This window comes from Mandrillus leucophaeus, unplaced genomic scaffold (assembly GCF_000951045.1).
Source record: "Mandrillus leucophaeus isolate KB7577 unplaced genomic scaffold, Mleu.le_1.0 Scaffold157, whole genome shotgun sequence".
In the NCBI taxonomy this organism is placed as follows: domain Eukaryota; kingdom Metazoa; phylum Chordata; class Mammalia; order Primates; family Cercopithecidae; genus Mandrillus; species Mandrillus leucophaeus.
The window spans coordinates 124,899-148,498 of record NW_012101554.1 but is presented as its reverse complement, the minus strand read 5'-3'; the positions used below and the strand labels follow the sequence as shown (position 1 = coordinate 148,498).

General features: G+C 41.1%; 1 protein-coding gene across 3 annotated transcripts in view; it reads left to right on the top strand.

Annotated features, from left to right (window-relative positions):
• Positions 1-23,560, top strand: part of GLT8D2 (glycosyltransferase 8 domain containing 2) — an 85,184-nt gene extending 61,624 nt beyond the window's left edge. For all 3 annotated transcript variants that reach the window (XM_011975495.1, XM_011975493.1, XM_011975496.1), the window contains 7 exons: positions 8,750-8,921; positions 13,076-13,193; positions 15,041-15,125; positions 15,727-15,839; positions 18,069-18,235; positions 19,063-19,175; positions 22,967-23,560. In XM_011975495.1, the coding sequence (XP_011830885.1) occupies positions 8,750-8,921; positions 13,076-13,193; positions 15,041-15,125; positions 15,727-15,839; positions 18,069-18,235; positions 19,063-19,175; positions 22,967-23,136 (938 nt within the window). In that variant the 3' untranslated portion in view covers positions 23,137-23,560. The remainder of the gene's footprint in view (positions 1-8,749; positions 8,922-13,075; positions 13,194-15,040; positions 15,126-15,726; positions 15,840-18,068; positions 18,236-19,062; positions 19,176-22,966) is intronic.
• Positions 23,561-23,600: the final 40 nt, after the last annotated feature.

The following is a 23,600-nucleotide window of genomic DNA, read 5'->3' as shown; positions in this document are numbered from 1 at the left end:
CCTGTAGTCCCAGCTACTCGGGAGGCTGAGGCAGGAGAATGGCGTGAACCCGGGAGGCGGAGCTTGCAGTGAGCCGAGATCGTGTCACTGTGTTCCAGCCTGGGCAACACAGTGAGACTCGGTCTCAAAATAAATAAATAAATAAATAATAAATAAATAATTAAAAAAATTTTTTTTTAATTTACTTTTTTTTTTTTTTTTTTGAGACAGAATCTCACTTTGTTGCCCTGGCTGGAATACAGTGGCACAATAGCAGCTCACTGCAGCCTCGACCTCCAGGGCTCAAGCAATCCTCTGGCCTCAGCACCCCCAGGAAGTTGAGACTACAGGAGTGTGCCACCACATCCAGCTAATTTTTTGTACTTTTTGTAGAGATGGGTTTCGCCATGCTGCCCAGGCTGGTTTTGAACTCCTGGGCTCAAGCTGTCCTTCCACCTTGGCCTCCCAAAGTGCTGGGATTACAGGAATGTGCTACCGTGCCCAGCTGATTTACATTTTATATCAATCAAACAAATACACACTTATGGGCTGGCGATGGTGGCTCACACTTGTAATCCAGCACTTTGGGAGGCTAAGGCAGGAGGATCACTTGAGTCCAGGTGCTTGAGACCAGCCCAGCCTAGGCAACAAAGCAAGACCCTGTCTGCATGCACACAAAAAATTACCTGGGCATGGTGGGGCATGCCTGTAGTCCCAGCTACTTGGGAGGCTGGAATGAGAGTATTACTTGAGCCTAGGAGGTCTAAGCAGCAGTGAGCCCTGATAGTGCCACTACACTCCAGCTTGGATGATAGAGTGAGACTCTGAATACAGTTACTTGGTGTATTACATACATTTATTCCACAGTTTGTTTGTTTTTTTTTTCAGCCAGACACTTAGGGACTGGAAACACAGCAGTGAACAAAACAACATCCCTATTCCCAGGATGCTGGCATTTCTTTCTGATTATATTTTGTAATTTAAAAATTCATTTAAATATAATTAAAAACATGTATAATCTAATCTAAATGAAAATAGAATCTGCAAAGAGAATGATTTTCACACAAAGACATATATACAGAAGCTCTTAGGGCATAATTCATAGTAGCCTCAAACTGGAAACAATTCACATGTACATCAACTAGTGAGGAATGCAAAAAATGTAATTCATCCCACACAATGAAATACTTTTCGGCAGTAAAAAGGAACAAATGACTGATACAAGCTGCAATATGGATAAACCTGAAAAAAAATTATGCTAAATAAAAGAAGTCAGACCCAAAAGACCATATATTGTATCAGTCCATCTGTATGAAATTTCTAGAAAGGGAAAATCTGTGGAGACACAGAGCAGATCAGTGGTTGCCTAGAGCTGGGAGTGGGAATGGATTGACTGCAGACCAGCCAGCTCAATGGAACTTTTTAAAACTAGATCGTGGTGATGGTTGTGCAATAAATTTACTAAATACTATTGAACTGTACACTTACAATGTGTAAATTGAAAAAAATCTGTATTCATTTGCTTGGGCTGCCATAACAAAATAGCACAGACTAGGTGGCTAGACCATAGACACGTATTTTCTCTGGTTCTAGAGGCTGGAAGTCCAGGATCAAGGTGCGAGCTGGTTTGGTTTCTCCTGAAGTCTCTCTCCTTGGCATGCAGATGGCCGCCTTCTTGCTGTGTCCTCACGTGGCCTTTTCTCTGTGCTGCACTCCTGGTTGTGACCCTCTGTGTGATTCTCCTCTTTTCCTCCTCTTATCAAGACACCAGTCTTACTGGGATAAGGCCTACCAAATGGCTTCATTTTAACTTAATTGCCTCTTTAAAGGCTCTGTCTCCAAGTGCGCTGACATCCTGAGATGCTGGGAGCTAAGACGTTAACAAATGGATTCTGGAGGACACAATTCAGTCCATAGCAGTATGTACACCTCAATAAGCTGTTCTAAAAGAGAGAGAGAGAAGGAAGTTACATAAAGACAAGTGTCGTCTGAACTGACTCCACTCTTCACGCTTCAATCCCTGCTCATAAACCAACACATTCGCTCAGCTAATCCCACCACAGACTCCCTTCTTCAGAGAAGGAAGTGGATAGAGTTTAAAACAGTTGTTAAAACAGCTCTAAAGAAATACACATCCTGACTGACTAATCAGACCTATACAGAGAAACAAAGCATTTGGACCACATGAATGGATCCGTTATCACATGTTTATCCATTCCGTGTTAAAATTTTTAAAAAAATCAATGTTATAAAATACCATTCAAATGAATGTAGTGTTGGTATGGAAGAATGCTTGTGGTATGTTAAGTGGGAAGAGGAAGTTGCAGACGAGACTGAAAAGTATGATTCCATTTTGGCTTTTAAATAATAAGTGTTTAAGGTATATATTCTTTTTTTTTTTTTTTTTGGAGACAGAGTTTCACTCTTGTTGCCCAGGCTGGAGTGTAATGGTGCCATCTCGGCTCACCACAACCTCCGCCTCCAGGTTCAAGCGATTCTCCTGCCTCAGCCTCCCAAGTAGCTGGGATTACAGGTATGCGCCACCATGCCTGGCTAATTTTGTATTTTTAGGAGAGACGGGGTTTCTCCATGTTGGTCAGGCTGGTCTCAAATGCCTGACCTCAGATGATCTGCCCACCTCAGCCTCCCAAAGTGCTGGGATTGCAGGTGTGAGCCACTGCGCCTGGCCCAGGTATATATGCTTTAGTATTACCATGAAGAAGGGTTTAGGGGGCACACACCACACTGGTTGTGTTATATATTGTTATAAAGCAGAGGTCTACTTTCGGAGTGGGAGTGAGAGGTCTGCAGAAAACAGTCACAATTTACCAAATACTCTTCTCTTTGGGCTGAAATTTTTTCAATAATTGCATATTATTTTTTATAATTTAAAAAACATTAATTCAAAGAACTAGTGTTCTAAGTTAATGTCCAGAGGTCCTGTGAAGTCCTATGTTCAAGTAAAACATGGCGGAATTCTCTGTAATATCTCTATTGTGACATTGCATGTAATCTCCCAGTACTTTTCTTGTGATTAGTGTGCTGGTCACTCAGCTGTCCCACTTGGGGAGAGGTAAGCTGATACACTTGGCTAAAACAATCCTTATTTGAAATGAATTCTGAGTCATGGCATTAGGAGAGCAGACATTTCCTTTCTTCTAGGAATAGGCGTGGCTTGATCAGAGCTGCTTATGGAAAGGACAAAGGCAGTATCATTTCTATTCCATTCTGCCAGCATTGTGATGTTTACTATTTTTGTTAGGCACCAAATAGTTTCCCATAGCCAACCTTTTAATGCTTTGGCTCAGGCACCAGTTGGTACAATGAATCCGAATAGTGGAGCAGATAATTCCTAAAGAAACTGCAAGGATGGAGCATTGATGAAGAAGGTACAGTTGATAAGCCTTTCCGCCACATTTCTCCAGTGTGCGTTTGTCCTTCTTTCTGTCCAGGGGAAACTTTTTGGCAGAGAACAGCATTTTTGGCTTAGGTTAGTGCTCAGTTTCTCTACCTGGCAGAGGCCCCTAAGGAGCGTGGCAGTGTCATGTGTTGGCAGCAGAGCTGGACACTCAATGTTTGACCTTCTTCTGGAGCGTCCCCTATTTTATGAGGACACTTTCCTTTTACCTTGTGCTTCCCACTGTCTGATGAAGGCCTCTGCCTGAGTCTGGCAGCCAGGCACAGCCCCAGCTTTTTGACCCTTCCCTCTTATTCCTCAAGGGCCCTGTTTTCTGAAGCTCATTCATCAATTCCATTTAGTTCATTCCAACAAACTTTCATTAAGCACTTCTAAAGTGCCAGACTCAGTGGGGATAGTATAATGAGCTTATAGTCTAGTGGAGGAGACAGACACATAAATAGATTCTTCCAGTGCATTGTGGCAAGTGCTCAAATAGAGATATCTAATATTCACCCATCTGTTCAGATTGTATTGAAAATGTACTATGTGCCAGGCACTAGGACAGCTGCAGAGGATACAGAGATGAACAAGATACCCGCCCTCACAGAGTTCCTAGTATAATAGGAGAAAGAGGGAAGACATGCAACCAAATAAATTCCAATGCAATTAATAAATTCAACCATAGGCAAGGCCACAGCATAGAGAAGATGTGTGTTAATTTGTGTAGGGAGCTGTTAAAGGCTTCCCAGAGGATATGATGTTGATACTGCATTTGGAATGACTATGTAAGGGTTAGCCATGCAGAAAAGGATATTGAAAGCATTCCAGGCATTGGGAACATCATGTGCAAAGGCACTAAGATAAGAGTAGTGTTCAGGGAACCACGAGGAGTTTGATGTTGCTAAAATAGAAGGAGGTGAGGCTGGAGAAGTAAGCAGGGGCTAGATCATGAGGGGCCTTTTGTGCCAGGCGAAGAAATGTGGCTTTACCTTTTAGGAACCAATGAGGAACTTTCCAGCAATGAAGAAACATAGACAAATTCGCATTTGTGGCCGATCACTTCACGGGCAGCAGGTAACATGTCACATGATACTTCCATAAGATTATAACTTAGTCCAAAAGGAATAATCCTTAAGAAACTTTTTTTGGGGTTTGTTTATAAAAATAACTCATGGTTTGTATTAGTCTGTTTTCATGCTGCTGATAAAGACATACCTAAGACTGAGGGAAAAAAGAGGTTTAACCGGACTTTCAGTTCCACATGACTGGCGAGGCCTCAGAATCACGTGGGAGGCAAAAGGCACTTCTTATATGGCAGCAGCAAAAGAAAATGAGAGATGCAAAAGTGGAAATCCCCCATAAAACCGTGAGATCTCATGAGATTTATTCACTACCATGAGGACAGTATGGGAGAAATCACCCCCATGATTCACATTATCTCCCACTGGGTCCCTCCCACAACATGTGGGAAATATGGGAGTACAATACAAGATGAGATTTGGGTGGGGACACAGAGCCAAACCATATCATTCCGCCCCTGGTCCCTCAAAATCTCATGTCCTCACATTTCAAAACCAATCTTGCCTTCCTAACAGTCCCCCAAAGTCTTAACTCATTTCAGCATTAACTCAAAACTCCACAATCCAAAGTCTCATCTGAGACAAGTTCCTTCTGCCTATGAGCCTGTAAAATCAAAAGCAAGCTGGTTACTTCCTCTTCCTAGATACAATCGGGGTACAGGTATTTGGTAAATACAGCCATTCCAAATGGGAAAAATTAGCCAAAACAAAGGGGTTACAGGCCCCATGCTTGTACAAAATCCAGCAGGGCAGTCAAATTTTAAAGCTCCAAAATGATCTCCTTTGGCTCTAGGTCTCACATCCAGGTCATGCTGAAGCAAGAGGTGGGTTCCCATGGTCTTGGGCAGCTCTACCCTGTGGCTTTGCAGGATACAGCCTCCCTCCCAGCTGATCTCACAGGCTGGCATTGAGTATCTGTAGCTTTTCCAGCAACGGTGCAAGCTGTCAGTGGATCTCCCATTCTGGGATCTGGAGGATGGTGGCCCTCTTCTCACAGCTCCACTAGGCAATGCCCCAGTAGGGACTCTGTGTGGGGGCTCTTACCCCACATTTCCTCTGCACTACCCTAGCAGAAGTTCTCCATGAGGCCCCCGCCCCTGCAGCAAACTTCTGCCTGGGCGTGCAGACATTTCCATACATTTTCTGAAATGTAGGTGGAGGTTCCCAAACCCCATTTTTTTTACTTCTGTGCACTCAGAGGCTCAACACCGTGTGGAAGCTGCCGAAACTTGGGGCTTGCACCTTCTGAAGCCACAGCCCAAGTTCTATGTTGGCCCCTTTCAGCCATGGCTGGAGTGGCTGGGTCGCAGGGCACCGCATCCCTAAGCTGCATACAGCACAGGACCCTGGGCCCAGCCCACAAAACCATTTTCTCTTAGGCCTCTGGGCCTGTGATGGGAGGGGCATCTGTGAAGACCTCTGACATGCCCTGGAGACATTTTCCCCATTGTCTTGGGGATTAACATTTTCCTCCTTGTTACTTGCACAAATTTCTGCAGCCAGCTTGAATTTCTCCTTAAAAAATGTTTTTTGGTTTTTTTTTCTATCACATTGTCAGGCTGCAAATTTTCTGAACTTTTATGCTCTACTTCCTTTATAAAACTGGAATGCCTTTAACAGCATCCAAGCCACCTCTTGAATGCTTTGCTGCTTAGAAATTTCTTCTACCAGATATCCTAAATTATCTCTCTCAAGTTCAAAGTTCCACAAATCTCTAGAGCAGGGGCAGAATCCCCTGGTCTCTTTGCTAAAACATGACAAAAGTCACCTTTGCTTCAGTTCCCAACAAGTTTCTCATGTACATCTGAGACCACCTCACCCTGGACCTTATTGTCCATGTCTCTAACTGGCTTTTGGTCAAAGCCATTCAACAAGTCTCTAGGAAGTTCCAAGCTTTCCTACATTTTCCTGTCTTCTTCTGACCCCTCCAAACTGTTCCAACCTCTGTTTGTCACCCAATTCCAAAGTTGCTTCCATATTTGTTGATATCTTTTCAGCAACGTCCCACTCTACAGGTACCAATTTACTGTATTAGTCCGTTTTCATGCTGCTGATAAAGACATACCTGAGACTGAGAAGAAAAAGAGTTTTAATTGGACTTACAGTGCCACATGACTGGAGAGGCCTCAGAATCATGGCAGGAGGTGAAAGACACTTCTAACATGGCAGCAGCTAGAGAAAGTGAGAGATGCAAAAGCAGAAATCCCTGATAAAACTATCAGATCTCATAACACTTACTCACTACCATGAGAACAGTATAGGGAAAACCACCCCCATGATTCACATTATCTCCCACTTGGTCCCTCCCACAACATGTGGGAATTATGGGGGTACAATTCAAGATGAGATCTGGGTGAGGACACAGAGCTGTACCATATCATGGTTACTTTAGTCACTTTGGAAAGTATAAGAAATATAAATAAAATCAAAATCACTCCTAACTCCATAAATAGACATAGGTCCATTTGCAAATATGTACGTATCAAATTGTGATCAAATACTAGAGAGAATTTTGTATTTTCCTCCTTAACAGTGTTTTATGAGCATTCTCTCATGTCAGTATATATATTGTGAAAACAAAATTATTCTAGTGGTGGAAATTTCAGATGCAGTAGCTAGCTGGTAGAAAAGATGTAGAAGGAGAAAGAGGAGGCCATTCAACGTGTCTTAAATTACACAAAACACAGTACCTGGTAGTTAGTTTCAAGAAATGTTTATTGAATGAAATATCAGCTAGAACTACCCTGGACCTCAGGGATAGAGGTTTTCCAAAAAGGATCTGGAAAGAGAAGCGGCAGGGGGAGAAAGGGGGTGGAGAGAGAGAGACACACACACACACACACACACAGAGAGAGAGCTTTAACTAAAAATCAGATGAATACTTTATAGTGGATACTGGATACTCTACTTATGGATCATTATTCTTCTCCATGGCTGAAAGTTGTATTGTGACACTAAAGTATGATGTTATGACTTTGGTATTTTATAGCATAGCCAGGCTCAAAAGAAAAATTATTTATCTTGTGCATTAGTCATGCTCTTTCCTTTACCTCCTTCCTCTTGCTGTCAACATTTGAGAAACTTGACTAGAGTGGGGATAGGAGAGGGAAAATCACGAGTATCTTATAGCAGTGTAGGCAAAGTAAATATTCTGATTCAGGGAAGAGCTGAGGACTGTTGGACAAATGAGGCTTTTCAGTTCTTTGTATGTTTTTTAACTGTGTGTGTGTTTTAGGCTAGCCAACTGACTCCTGTAAGATAGCTCCAAAATATAGATTTTGTGTTATGATCAAAAGGGCTGGCTGTCTGATGTGCTAGAATCCAACACTATGACCCCAGGTTCTGAGAAAAGCAAAGCTTTTTCTTGTAAATCGACTAACAAGGAGACAGGAGATTTTAAGGCAGTAATTTTATTAGAAAAGGCTCAGGGATGGATTCTGGGATTAGTAGGTGATTGATGGAAGGGAAGAGGAGGTCTAAAAAGTCCTGGGGCATGCACAGTTATCTCTTCATGCTACTCATGGGTCTCATGTGCAAATCTGGGAGGAGTTAGTATGAAACACGGGGCGGAAATCCAAGCTGTGACATCAGCAAGCTTGTTCTGAACAAACTTCAGTTGACCAGATTGGCTCCAACTGATTTCAGCCAGTTTCTTAATCTCAGAAGGAGAGAGAGTTTCATCATTTCAGCAATTTTTTTTGTTCTAATCTATCATTCTGCAAACTGAAGAATTTTTATTAGTCATTGGTTTCTTTAACTCTTTGGGAGTATGGTTTCAATAGTGACATAAACAAAATAGAAGTTTATTTCTTCTCTCAAGTATAAGTCTGATGTATCAGTTCCACAATTATCCAGATCAAGATCTCGTCTATATTATAGTTTTGGTGACCTCAACAAGTAGCTTCCATCTTGTGGTCTAAGCTGGCTACTCTAACTCCTGCCGTCATATCAACAGTCCAGCCAATGGGAAAGGGGAAAGGCAAGGGGGTAGGTGAGCATTCCTTTGAAGGGTAGACCCAGCAGTGGCACACATTACTAGCATCCCATTGGTCAGAACTCAATCATATAGAGCTGCACGGGAGTCTGGTAAACCAGTCTTCGTGGTTGGCTATGTGCCAGCTAAAATTCCAAAGTTCTTTTCTAAGGGAAGACAGAACGACTAGATATTGGAGAACAATCAGCAGCCTCTTCCACACTATGCCATCTTCCCCCAGGACTGTGGAAGATGCATTAAACTGGCTCTACTGTGAAATTCTTTCATGTTCCAAGACACCAATTTTGATGTTTCCAGATGATGAATCCGAGACTCCTGAAGAACTGGAAGAAGAGATTCCTGTGGTGATTTGTGCTGCAGCAGGGAGGATGGGTGCCACTATGGCTGCCATTAATAGCATCTACAGCAACACTGACGCCAACATCTTGTTCTATGTAGTGGGACTCCGGAATACTCTGACTCGAATACGGTAAATTGTGTCTTGCAGACTTTGGCACTTTCTGTTTCCTTTCCCTCCCTCCCTCCCCCCACTCCCTCCCTCTCCCTCTTCTTCTTCATCTTTCCGTCTTTCTTTCTTTCTATCTCTTTCTTTCTTTCTTTCTCTTTCTTTCTTTCTTTCTTTTTCTTTCTTTCTTCCTTCCTTCCTTCCTTCCTTCTTTCCTTCCTTCCTTCCTTCTTTCCCTTCCTTCCTTTCTTCCTTCCTTCTTTCTCTCTCTCTTTCTTTCCTTCTTTCTTTTTCTTTCTTTCTTTCTTTTTTCTCTTTCTTTCCTTCCTTCCTTCCTTCCTTTCCTTTCCTTTCCCTTTCCCTTTCACTTCTCTTTTCCTTTTCTTTTCTTTTCTTTTCTTTTCTTTCTTATAGGATCTTGCTGTGTTGCCCAGACTGGAGTGTGGAGTGGTGCAATCACAGCTCACTGCAGCCTTGACCTCCCTGGCTCAAGCAGTCCTCCTGTTTCCACCTCCAAATAGCTGGGACTACAGGTGCATGCTACCACACCCAGCTTATTTTTTAATTTTTTGTGGAGAGCTTTGTTGCCTAGGTTGGTCTTGAAATCCTGGGTTCAAGCAATCCTCCCTCCTCATACTCCCAAAATGCTGGGATTACAGGTGTGAACCACCACACCTGGCCTCTACTTTCTTATATTTCCTTAAATTGATTTCCTTTATTTTTGGATTAAGAAGAAATAAACAGAAAATTAAAATTTGAACATATTATAAAAATGAAAGATAATTGTAAAATTTTGGTATGGAGTGTGTCTCAGCCCAGAAATCATCAAGAAAAGTGCACAGATTTGACTGCATAACATTGAAAAAGTTTACAATGATGAAAAATACAAGTGAAGCTATTCATATAATAGATTAGGACAAAATATATATATTTTTTTTTCTGAGAAGGAGTCTTGCTCAGTCACCCAGGCTGGAGTGCAGTGGCGTGATCTCACTGCAAGCTCCGCCTCCCAGGTCACACCATTCTCCTGCCTCAGCCTCCTGAGTAGCTGGGACTACAGGTGCGCCCGCCACTACACCCGGCCAACTTTTTTTGTATTTTTGGTAGAGATGGGGTTTCACCATGTTGGCCAGGATGGTCTCGATCTCCTGACCTCGTGATCCACCCGCCTCGGCCTCCCAAAGTGCTAGGATTACAGGTGTGAGCCACCGCTCCTGACCAGGACAAAGTATTTTAACATCTATTATAGACAAAGAATTACTATCCAAAATACAGAATTGTTACAAAAATTTTAAAAACACAAAAATTTTAAAAACATAGTTAAAAAATGGACATAGAATATAACCAGACAATTCACAGAGGAAAAACATACAAATGACCAAAAACGTGAAAAGGTATTGTAGGCTGGGTGAGATGGCTCACTCCTATATTTCCAATACTTTGGGAGGCCAAGGAAAAAGGACGACTTGGGGTCAGGCTCGAGAGCAGCCTGGGCAACATAGCAAGACCTCTGTCTCTACCAAGAATTTTAGAAATTAGCTGAGGTTGGTTATATGTAGCTTCATGGGAGGCTGAGGTGGGAGGATCCCTGGAGCTCAGGAGTTTGAGGCTGCTGTGAGATAAGATTGCACCACTTAACTCCAGCCTGGCTAACAGAGTGAGACCTTATTTCAGCTAAAAATAAATAAATAAGGCTAGGCGCAGTAGCTCCCTCCTGTAATCCTAGTACTTTGGGAGGCCAAGGCGGGCAGATCACCTGAGGTCAAGAATTTGAGACTAGCCGGGCCAACATGGTGAAACCCCGTGCCTATTAAAAATACAAAAATTTGCTGGACATGTTGGCACTTGCCTGTAATCCCAGCTACTGGAGAGGCTGAGGCCGGAGAATGGCTTAAACCCAGGAAGTGGAGGTTGCAGTGAGCTGAGATCACTGAACTCAGTTGAGATCAGCTGAGCCACTGCACTCCAGCCTGGGTGACAGAGTGAGACTGCATCTCCAAAAATAAAAAATAATAAAGTTTTTCTATGTTATTAATAGGAAAATGTGAATTGAAACATTTTTGCATTGTTGAAAATGAAAATAAAAATGAAAACATATATGTCACTTCAGTGACATAATTCTTCACTCAATCAAGTTGGCAAAAATTAAACAGAAAAACATTACCCAGTGCAGGCAAATGGACATGCTTATTCCTTATTTACACAGTGTGCATTTTCTAAGTTGGTAAAGCATTTGGCAAGGTCAACATGGTAATATCTATCAAAAGGTTGTATGCATATATAATTTGACTCACATGCCATTTCCTCTTCCAGGAATCTGTACTACAAAAATTCTAGCACATATTACCAAAATGTGTGTACAACAATGCTAGTTTCAGCATTATGTGAACTAGTGAAAACATTTCAAAGTGCTGAAATGTCCACCAATGGAAGAATATTTAAATGAACTGTGAAATATGATCCAGATGTTAAAGAAAGAAGGCGCTCTGTCTAAACAGACATAGGAGATTCCCAAGGCATATTGTTAAGTGGAAAAAGCTAGTTGCAGTATAACTCGTATAGTATGATCTACTTTATGAAATTCAAGACCCCTAACTATAAGTGTGTACATGAACATGTATGTGTTTCTGTGAAGAAAAATAACTGGAAAGCTATCAAATTGTTAACACTGACTATCTCTTGGGAGGACAGAGGAATCGGGGAGGGTGCTGATGCAGGGAAATTCAGGGTGTTTCAGTATTATTTGATCATTCAAAAGGAGAATATATTTACACACTGCTTTTATAATTAAATGTTTTTGTAGTGGTGCCATCAGGAGGTACTGAGATCTGTAAGGTGTTTTCCTGTAATCTAAATGGCCCTTGGCTGCCCTGGGTTTTGATGTCTTGTGTATGCTTTCTGGTTTTCTGTCTCATTTCTCACTCTCCTTATCATACTATTGCTCATCATTCACTTAGCCTGTTGTTAACAGTCCATTAACTATCCATGGGTATGAAAACTAGATAACTAAATCCAAAAGGATGGCATGTATAAGGTTTCTGGGGAAGGGTTTGTCTTTAACAAAAGGCATGAGCCTCATGACTTTCTGACTTTGGCCAGGGGCTGTTTCCCAGTTCTTGCTGTCCAGTCTCCTCCCTGCCCCCTTTTACATATTTTAAAGTTTTTTTCATTGAAGTAGAATCCCAAAACAGAAAATTGCATAAATCCAGTGTGCAGTTTATTGGATCATCACAAAGTAAACACACTCATATAACATCCAGCATGTTCTCACTAACAGTATAATCAGTCTTTTTAAGTTTGCCATTTTGATTAGTGTCCAGTGCTATCTAGAAATTTGAGGTTTCCTTATTTCTAATGTCATTGAACCCTTTTCCTACACACTTTGTAACCATTTGGAAGTAAGTGTTCAGGTCTCTTGCCTGTTTTTCTGTTAGTCTATCTTTTTTTAATTGATATGACCAATTATTTTTTCAGATTTTGCAGATCTAAATTTTGTTCACATTTAATTCTTTTGTTGATTTTTAGTCAACAACAAATACTACCCTAGGTGACTTTAGTCATTGGACATTTTATTTTGAGATTATTTCTACCAAGAATCTCATTATGAATTGGATACAAGACAAAAATTCTGCAAGACCAAGAAAACAGAAGGGGAGAGGGAGAGGGAGGAGATGGGGAATGAAGACAGATGGGGAAGATCAAGGGACCAAATCAAAGAGACAAAGGTAAATTCAAATCAGCCTTGGAGTCGAAACCACAGAGTAAAAATGACTTCGATCAAAGTTGAGGGTTCAGAATGTCCTGTTTCATAACATTTCAGAGCTGTTACCACATGGCGAAGACAGTACCAGCAATCACAGATGCTGCTTTATAAGAAAGAACACTTTTCATTCTTCCTGTTTCCTGGGGAAATTATTTGGATCTGGGGAGAGATTTGGTTACTACTATTTTGCTTCATTTCCTTTGCAGAAAGAGTTACGTGATTGAGGGGAAAAAAAGATTTAAAGTCACACCAGATGGGGAGAAAGGTCAGAAGGATTTATTGGACTAAACTCTACTAAATTTACACACATTTTAATTTTAACTTTCTAGGGAGGCAACAGATTGACCCTGGGGCAATAGGCAAATGGAGGAAAGAATTGAAGGGTATACTAGAGGTTTTTTGGTCATCTTTTTAGAAAATGGATTGAACATTCCAAACTGAGAGAAATAAACTTTAAAATCGTGGAATTCAACCCGATGGTCCTCAAAGGGAAGATCAGACCAGACTCATCGAGGCCTGAATTGCTCCAGCCCGTAAGTAGGGAGCACACAGGTGCTGCGGACAGTCCTTGGTGAGACCTATGTTGAGTAAAGGAGTGCTAGTCACCGGGATGCATGTGGAATATTATTTTTGAAGCCTTGTGGTGTTGATCTCCACCAAACTCTGCTTATGTGTAATTTATAAGCCAGCTGCTACAGAAAGGATTTAAGATGGTTTATAGAAGCATAATGAAGTTTATTAAAGAAGAAGTGAAGCATTAAAAAAATGTAGAATGCATTTACGGGTGTGAATATGTCTGTGGGGGTGGGAGCTGGAGAAGGACCAGGTAGCTGAGGCCAGGAAAAAGTATCCCAAACCCACCGGCTGTTGGGATATTTAACTGTGATTGTACATTAAATCTGCCTCTGAGTGTCCGATAGTTAAGAAAAAACAGTAGCCTGATGGATTACATACTTCCTAGTATTGACTAAGATAATATATTCAGGAGACACCAACTCTTTTCCTAGCGTTGGGAATCTTAAGGTATTTTACTGCAAGAGTTCTTACCAAAGGGACCCTCTCCTGCATAACAAGTGGTGTTTTTGGCCGGATGTGCTGGCTCGTGCTTGTAATCCCAGCACTTTGGGAGGCTGAGTGGGAAGGATTGCTTGAGCTCAGGAGTTTGAGACCAGCTTGGGCAACATATTGAGACCCCATTTATACTTTAAAAGTTTTATTTAGTGACCAAGCGTGGTTGCTCATGCCTGTAATCCCAACACTTTGGGAAGCTGAGGCAGGCAGATCACGAGGTCAGGAGTTCGAGACCAGCCTGGCCAACATAGTGAAACCCTGTCTCTACTAAAAATACAAAAATTAGTTGGGTGTGGTGGCAAGAACCTGTAGTAACAGCTACTCAGGAGGCTGAGGCAGGAGAATTGCTTGAACCCGGGAGGCAGAGGTCACAGTGAGCTGAGATCATGCCACTGCACTCCAGCCTAGGTGACAGAATGAGACTCTGTCTCAAAAAAATATATTTTTTAAAATTAGCTAGGCATGATGGCACACCCCTGTAGTCCTAGCTACCTACTCAGGAGGCTGAGGTGGGAGGATTGTTTGAGCCTGGGAGTTTGAGGCTGTAGTGAGCTGTGATCATGCCACTGCACTTCAGCCTGGGCAACAGAGTGAGACCCTGTCTCAAAAAAGAAAAAAAGACAATAGTGGTGTTTTTGATAGCAGTTTTACAGAAACTGCAGCCACCTTTTACATATGATTGTTACTTAAATTCATCCCTGAAAATTTACTTAATTCTGAGACCTCTGTCCATGTGGTCTCTCCCCAGTTCCAGATATTGTCAGAGTACAAGCTAAGACTTCAGATTAAGCAATGTTGTCAGTAGTGAAACTTCGAAGTTCCTACACACAGGTCATACTGCTCCTTTTTCTGGTTCAAGGAGCTAAAAGGTTGAGCTTGCTGTTGGGATGACGTGTGTGTGTGTGTGTGTGTGTGTGTGTGTGTGTGTATTTAAGGCTGATTTAATTGACAATTATCAACATTACTGCATGTAGAGAAAGGCAGGTGATTTGTGCCGTAAAAGATTGACTAAGGAGCCTCTGTGACTCCCACTGCAGCGGTTCACAGAGATGAAAGTGGCAACAGCCTCGGCACTAGGGGGTTTGGATCTAGCAGAACAGCTGGTCCGCCAGCACTGGCTTCAGCTCCAGGCCTCAGATAAGTTGGGCACTGGGAAGCTCAGATGAGACATCTTGCTAGCTCCTGTTTCATTCCGCTCCAAACCTGGAGCTGAGCGGAGGCCATGGTCAAAGCCGACTCTCCAGTAACCCTAGAAGACACTAAGCCATATGCTTCTCCCCCACCATCATTTCTTTTGTTGTTTTAACAGCTGAACTTTGTTCGATTTTATCTCCCTCTACTTATCCACCAACACGAGAAAGTCATCTATTTGGACGATGATGTAATTGTACAAGGTACTCTCGCTAACTGCCAAGAACACTTGGAAAAGAAGCAGCTGATAAGTAGAATAACTGTCTCTCTTCATTTTTCAAATAGCTAATGCTCACTGAGTTTTGACTGCTTATTTAAGTTGTGAGTACAGTATTGTTGTAAATGTGGAAGTATTTTGGAAACGGGTTGATACTTACCGAGACAATCCAGTTTGACTCTGATTGTCAATACCTGCAATAAATAGCTTGGTAGCCTTTCCTTTCCCTATATCCCTATAATGTATGGAAATGAAGTGTCACAGATGACAGTCTTAGGAGTGAGCTAAGTTTTGGTGTTTAAATGTTGTGTTCTGTCTCTTCCACTACAAACAGGATACGCATTGGTGTGGTACCTACTGAGCAACAGAAATAAAGAAATTAGATCAGTGCCAATTTGAGCTCATCATTAAGTGGCTTTCTAAATCTGTAGGCATGACTCTTACTAAATAAATTGTCAAGCCACTTGAAATCAGGGATCCAATACTCTTCTCCCATAGCAAAATCAAGAACTGTTTAAGCTCTAAGGCTCTATCTAGCCCGAAAACAAATGCTATAATGTTTTAATTGCTGGTGTTTCTAAATTCAGGTGATATCCAAGAACTTTATGACACCACCTTGGCCCTGGGCCATGCAGCGGCTTTTTCAGATGACTGCGATTTGCCCTCTGCTCAGGATATCAACAGACTCGTGGGACTTCAGGTGGGCATATGCTGTCTCGGAAGTCCTCCCTTCACCCTACAACTCTGGCCCCTTCTCCCCGCTCTGCAACTCAAAATGAGTGTAACCTCCACCTTGAAATCCTTATGGGCCAGTCTGGACTGCTGGGAGGTGGAACAGTACAGGGGTCTGGGACTTTGGTTCATATCTCAGCTCCATGCCTTACCAACTCTGAGATGACTTACTTTAACCCTGCAAAGTCCCACCTTCCTTACCTGAAATATGGGAACAATCATGTCTACTTTGTTGTGTCTTTGTGGGCAATAATGAAATAACATGATGTCCAAGTGTCCAGCATGAAATAAAAGCTCCAGAAATGATCATTGTTACCTAGGTGGCTCATCACCATGCTCTCTGTCAGAGATGATGTCTTCTGTTAAAGAGACTTGCTGAACCATTGGTTCTATTTTCAGAGTTTTGACCATCGCTTTTAGCCCCCTTCCAGTAGAAGAAAATATTGATTTTGTTAAGGGTAAAGATCTCCTTACTCTGATGGAACCTACATCAGAAAGTTGAACCTACATGCAATGCTGAAACTAAAGGGGTAGCTTTGAAATAAGAGGTGTTATTAAGAGTTGAATGCTGTTTTTCAAAAAAGCTTCTAGCAAACAATTTTATGTGTGTGGCATTTTAAGGCACTTCAAAGCATAGGCTCGGCGACCAGATTCAATTTTGTCAAAATCTTGGCACTATCACTTGGTAGTTTTATGACCTCAGGCAATTTACTTAGCCAGTTGTTTCTACCTCATTTGTCAAACAGAAGTAATAATAGTACTTCCCTTGTAGTTATTGTGAGAATTAAATTAGTTAATACATACAAAGCTATTACATGAGAGTAATGAGGTAGTACATGTAAAGTTCTTAGAAAAGGACCTGGTGCATGGAAAGTACTCAAGTATTTCCATGACTCCTGTGTGAGGTTTGAGAGCATCACATTAAGGAATTATAGATTATGACAGTCTAGATGGGTGAAAGAATGTGTATGTCTTGCCCCACACTACATTCATTCAACAACTACTTATTGAGTGCTTACTCTGTGCCTGACACTGTTTTAGGTGCTAGTAATACAGTGAGCAAAATGAAAACTCTTGCTTTTGTGTATTTCACATTCTAGTGGGAACAGACAGACAGTAAACAAATAAAATATTTAACAGAGGACTGGGGTGGAGGCAGGGCTGTATTTTAAATACGGTAATCAGGGAAGGCTCCACCGAGATTGTGCTGTTTGAATCTAAACTTGAAAGAATCGAGGGAACCACTTGTGCAGGTGGTTAGCGGGGAAACCCTCCAGGAAGCGGGAAGAAGTGGTGTAAAGATATTGAGGCAGAGGTGAGTCTGGTTCATTAAAGGTGGTCACTGTTGCTGAGGGATCGAGAGGAGAATAACAGGAGTTGGAGAGGTATTGGAGGGTCAGATGATATAGGGTATGGCAGGCCATTTTAGGAACTCTGGCTGTTTCTGTGAATGAGATGGGAAGCTATTGGAGGAGCTTAGAGGAGATGAGTGACCTAGAGACAGAGTGGGGTGGAAAATAGTGGAAGCAAGGATACTGGTTAGGAGGAACTTGCAGAAATCCAGTGAGTGACAATTATGGCCTGAACAGGAAGGTAGCAGTAGTGGCAAGAGAAGTGGTTGGCTTCTGGCATTTTGAAGATGGGACCAACAGGATTTGCTGAAAGATTTGGATGAGAAGAGAGTGACAAAAAAGGAGTCAAGGAGGACCTAATGACCCCGGGTTTTTTTGCCCAAGTAACTAGAAGGATAGAGTTGCCACTGACTGAGGTGGGGCAGATGCAGGGAAGCAAGTTTGGGATAGGATTGGGGTCAATTTTGGGATATAAGTTAGAGCTGCCTTACTAAGCATCTGAAAGGAGACATTTGGATGGCAGATGTAGCAGGAGTTGGAAGTCCAGAGGAGAGGTCAGGGCTGTCAGATGGGTGATATTTAGAGCCATGAGACTGGACAAGGCTGTTTATGGAGTTATTGCTAGAGAAAGGCACTAGTGCTGCACTCAGACCTAGGGCATTCAGCATTTAGCGGTTGGAGAAATGAGGGAAACCAGCAAAACAAAACAAAAACAACAAACTACCAAGTGGCCAGTAACACAAGAGGAAACCCAGAGATACTGCACAAAGGTTTCAAGAAAATGATCATTTTCCAGAAATAAAAGATTCACTGGTCAAAAGCATGCACATCCTGTTCCCTTACAGAATACATATATGGGCTATCTGGACTACCGGAAGAAGGCCATCAAGGACCTCGGCATCAGCCCCAGCACCTGCTCTTTCAATCCTGGTGTGATTGTTGCCAACATGACAGAATGGAAGCACCAGCGCATCACCAAGCAATTGGAGAAATGGATGCAAAAGAATGTGGAGTACGTGAAGGCTTCTCTACCATTTTTTCCATGCTTGGAAACAAAATCATTCAGTTAATTTTCCACGCGTAGTTCAAGGGTTAGAAATATTTCACAGTCATCTGAGGTCAGATTTTCTTACAGAGGCAATGTTAAGAAAGAAAAGGGGACAGTCAATGAAAATCTTTCCTCAAAAGATATAAATCAGAGGAATCAAGATCCTGTGGAGTGAGGAGTCCCTGATTATACATTTTCCTAGTAAGCCGTTGAAAAATGTGACTTGAATCTTTTCCACCCAACAATCTTCATTTATCTTAGTTGAGTTTCCCCTTCTAACGTAGATTTCTTATTAAGGATTATTATATAAAATCAACTTTGCTTTTTAAGGTTGATTTTTAAAATTTATAATTTTTCATTATCAGAGTTTTAAAATAGAGATGATAAAAATAACTCTAATACAAGCACGATTATCACATCATTGTATTGCCTAGCAGTCTTGTGCATCTGGATATTTAAATACCATCATAACCTTGAATTTGCAAGTAAAGTTATTCTAAATAATGTAGGATTCGAATTTGATCTCCTGTGTCTACTATTTAAAACCCTGGGGGTTAAAATGGCAAAATATTAATACTATTAGTCTAGGTGATGTATATTGGAGTTCATGATATTTTACTATTTTGTGTACGTTTGACAATTTTCAAAATGGAAGTTGGGGGAGAATGAAAGGCCGTAAGTCTTAGTACATAGTGAGAGAATGTCTTACATCGTTTACAATATTAGATTCGACTTTATCTGAGTTTGTGGGGCCTCCAGGCCAAATGTTGTTTTTCTATTTCATTTCTTAGGGAAAACCTCTATAGCAGCTCCCTGGGAGGAGGGGTGGCCACCTCCCCAATGCTGATTGTGTTCCATGGGAAGTACTCCACAATTAACCCCCTGTGGCACATAAGGCACCTGGGTAAGTATTTTAGAAAAACGATTTAGAAAAACGCAAATGTCCATTTATTTAATTTTTTTTATTTTTGAGACAGAGTCTCGCTCTGCCACCCAGGCTGGAATGCAATGGCACAATCTTGGCTCACTGGAACCTCCGCTTCCCGGGTTCAAGCAATTCACCGGCCTCAGCATCTCGAGTAGCTGGGATTACAGGCGTGTGCCACTACGCCCAGCTAATTTTTGTATTTTTAGTAGAGATGGGGTTTCACCATGTTGGCCAGGCTGGTCTCAAACTCCTGCCCTCAGGTGATCCACCCATTTTGGCCTCCGAAAGTGCTGGGATTACGGCATGAGCCACCATGCCCGGCCGCAAATGTGCATTTTATAGATCCAGTGAGCACCATGGCGAGGAGAGGGTGCTACATACAGCACCAGGTTGTTCAGTTCAAATCCTCCAGGTGACCTTGGGCAAGTGACTAACCCTCAGCGCTCAGATTCTGCAAGTGCAGCTGATATTCTTAGCTACCTGCGGGGCGTGTTTCTGGAGATTTATGGAAAGCCATCAAACTCATGCTTAGCATATAGTATGTGCTCAGTAAACATTAACTGTTAAGAGAACTTTCGGCTGGGAGCGGTGGCTGACACTTGTAATTCCACCACTTTGGGAGGCCAAGGCGGGTGGATCACCTAAGGTCAGGAGTTCAAGACCAACCTGATCAACGTGATGAAAACTGTTTCTGCTAAAAATACAAAAATTCGCTGGGCATGGGGGCAGGCACCTGTAATCCCAGCTACTCAGGAGGCTGAGGCAGGAGAATCGCTTGAACCTGGAAGGTGGAGGTTGCAGTGAGCTAAGACAGCACCACTGCACTCCAACCTGGGTGACAGGAGTAAAAATCCGTCTCAAACAAACAAACAAAAAAAAGAGAGACAGAGAGAAAACTTTCACTGCCAAAACTTCAAAACTTTATGCAACTGTCAAGCCACACTTTTATTTTCTCTTGCAGTAACTTACAGTGGACAAAACCAAATAAATTAGCATAATGGCTTAAGATGAATTCAGAAAGCTGCCATTAAAATTTATCCTTTAAAAAGCAGTTGACTCTGTTCTCTGTGAGTTCCTTAAGTCTTTTATTCACTACACAAGTGTAGGGTTTTTGTATGAATTGGAATCCCAACTATGATTTTGGGTAAATTACTGAATACATATAAATGGCTTAGCGTAGAGCCTAGCATAGAGGACACATTCACATTCACATCCACCCTAACACATGCCACCATCCCTTATCCAAAACCCCTGGGCCAGACCTGTTTAGAACTTTAGAAAGGGTTTGGATTTTTAAAAGGTAATATGGTGCTGAGTAGGATCTAGGTTTTACTGCCAAAGAAGTTATTAAAAAACCTTTTCTCTTCAGACCTTTGGGGATTATTTTAGAATTGGAGGCAATGGATATGGACTTATATTTACCAAGTGTCCATTACATTGCTAAGAACTGGACTAGGTTCTGTTAAGGAAGGTGAATATTATTTCTAATTCTCACAACAACCCTGCAAGGTGTTATGTCCCATAATCTTTTTTTTTTTTTTTTTTTTTAAAAAGGATATAATTGTGGAGGCTGAGTTCCTGTTTGCTCTCGATAATTCTGTGGATTGCTTTTGCATTATTACCAGAATCCTCTGATTTTCCTGAGCATGTGTATGCACAAGAGTGCCATAGGGAAGTTAGTGTTCTGTCTGATTTGATTTAGAGTCATGTTGGGTTCAACATTAGGTGAAATATCAACCTTTCCATGTGCAGATCCCATCAAAGTAGAAGGTCTATTTTTAAAAATGTGTAGGAACAGTTATGCAGAGCTTAGATCAATAAGGTTGCAGCATTTTATGATCTTGAGACAGAGACTCAGAATTACATTTTATGAAACATCCAACTTAGACCAGGCACGATGGCTCATGCCTGTAATCCCAGTACTTTGGGAGGCCGAAGTGGGTGGATCACTTGAGGTCAGGAGTTCAAGACCAGCCTGGCCAACATGGTGAAACCACATCTCTCCTAAAAATACAAAAAATTAGCTGGGCATGGTGGCACACGCCTGTAATCCCAGTTATTCGGGAGGCTGAGGCAGAAGAATAGCCTAAACCTGGGAGGCAGAGATTGAAGTGAGCAGAAATCATGCCACTGCACTTCAGTCTGGGTGACAGAGCTAGACTCCATCTCAAAAGAAAAAAAAAAGGAAAGGAAAAAAAAAAAAAAGAAAAGAGAGAAATATCCAACTTACTGACAAGTAGGAAGGGACATATTCTTCCCCAAGGAAAGATGTCATTTTTCTTTGTAGAACAGAGCTTCCATCTGTGCTGAAGGTTTTGGAATCAGGGATGGTGTGCAAAGTAAATCTACACAAAAATCATTTGAAAAATGAGGTTTTAGGGTATTCTGGAGGTAGAAGGGCAACATAACACTAATGGGCATTAAGTTTGGGTCTGAACAGGCAGGCTTAATATTTTTTAAATTTACAAAATATATTTAGCTAAAAGCAATTTCATCACCCAAATTGCAAGCCCCTCTGAGGTAGTTCTGCATAGCCCTTCAGTTACGAAGCTGAGAGATGAGGATGCCCTTAGTAGAGACTTTTCACGGGAAGGTGCCTCTTCCCAAATGAATATTTCCTTTGTGTAGACTCTGATGATTGATAATTATTCCAATTATGCTGCAATAGCTTCAAACAACTAGTTTCTCTTCTGCAGCTGCCGTCACAGCTATGTTTATTAGTAACAAAAGCCAGGTTGTGTTGTTGTTAACGTCATACACTAGAATAACATAACCCTAGCAAATCAACCCTCTCATAATTCAATGGACTTTCAGCTGTTTAAATAATATATATATATCAAATTCCTTTTCATGGAAAGAAAGTTGAACGCTATAGAGATTTTTTTTTTAGATTTTACATTCACACCACCTTAATGTAGTTCTAGAATAGGCATTCTAAAAAATATTCTAAGCAATGACACTGTTAGGGTAAATGCATAGTCTCTTGAAATGATGACTTATGAATGGAGTAATATTCAGGTGGAGATAGCTGTTTAAAAAGTAGACCTTAGTCACATTTTACATGAAGACAAGACTGTTCAAAAGAAAATGTTGCCATTTTTCATTAAGGAGGTGAAATGCAGAGAAAAAAGAACCCCTATAAACTCTTGGGTGGGAGGAAAATTAATAGAACTTTTTCGGGGACAATGTGGCAATCTCTATCAAAACTGAAAAGGCACACACCCTTCAATCTAGCAGTTCCACCTACAATATTTTATCTTACAGATATATTTGTACACATAGACTAGACATACACAGAGGGGTGTTCATTGCTGTGTTTATGCTAATGATAGGATAGAAACAATCTAAATGTCCTTAATAAGGAACTTGGTCAATAAATAATTATCTATCATTCTATACAGTCACTAAAAATAATTTGGTAAATCCACATGTACTGCTGTGGAAAGTTTTCCAAGACAGTAATTTTAAAAGGCAATGTCCAAATAAAGAAATAAAATAATTTTTTTTTTAAAGGCAAGGTAGCAGTATGCTCATCTTCTGTCTTTAAATATACATATACATGCATACAGGTCAAACAATGCTATAGCTTAACTAGAAGGATTCACAAGAGACTAACAACGGTTGATTTGGAGACATGGGGTGGGTAGAAAATTCACTGTATAACCCTTTTGTTTACCTTTTTTTAAACTATGAACTTGTATTCAATTTATAATACAAAAATGTTATTCTCTAACAAGCCTATTATTTTTTCTTTAAACACAATGAAGGCTGGAATCCAGATGCCAGATATTCGGAGCATTTTCTGCAGGAAGCTAAATTACTCCACTGGAATGGAAGACATAAACCTTGGGACTTCCCTAGTGTTCACAACGACTTATGGGAAAGCTGGTTTGTTCCTGACCCTGCAGGGATATTTAAACTCAATCACCATAGCTGATATAACTCTACCCTTAAAATATTCCCTGTCTAGAAATGTGGAATTGTCTCTTTGTAGCCAACTATAACATTGTTCTTTATGAACATTACCTTTGATACAGATGAGCCACAATATAAAAACCAAAAACTACTGTGTGCAAATTATACCTTGGACCATATAGGCATTGACTGACTTCTTTAAGTACATGTGTTAACTATGGAAATCGAGATTATGTGACTGAAAAACATAAAGGAACAGACCCATCTAGATACCAGTAATCAATCTGCTTAATTCTGAATAATAATTATATCCACAAATTTTTAAAACTTCTAAATGTATTTTTCACATGTAGATCTTTTTAACAGGTGGCCAATCTTTTCTTTTATAAAACTATTGCATTTAAAATATGGATGTCTGAAAAATAAAATATTCATTATTTTTATGACTTTTACCATGTTATTATTCTACGTTAAATATAATACAAG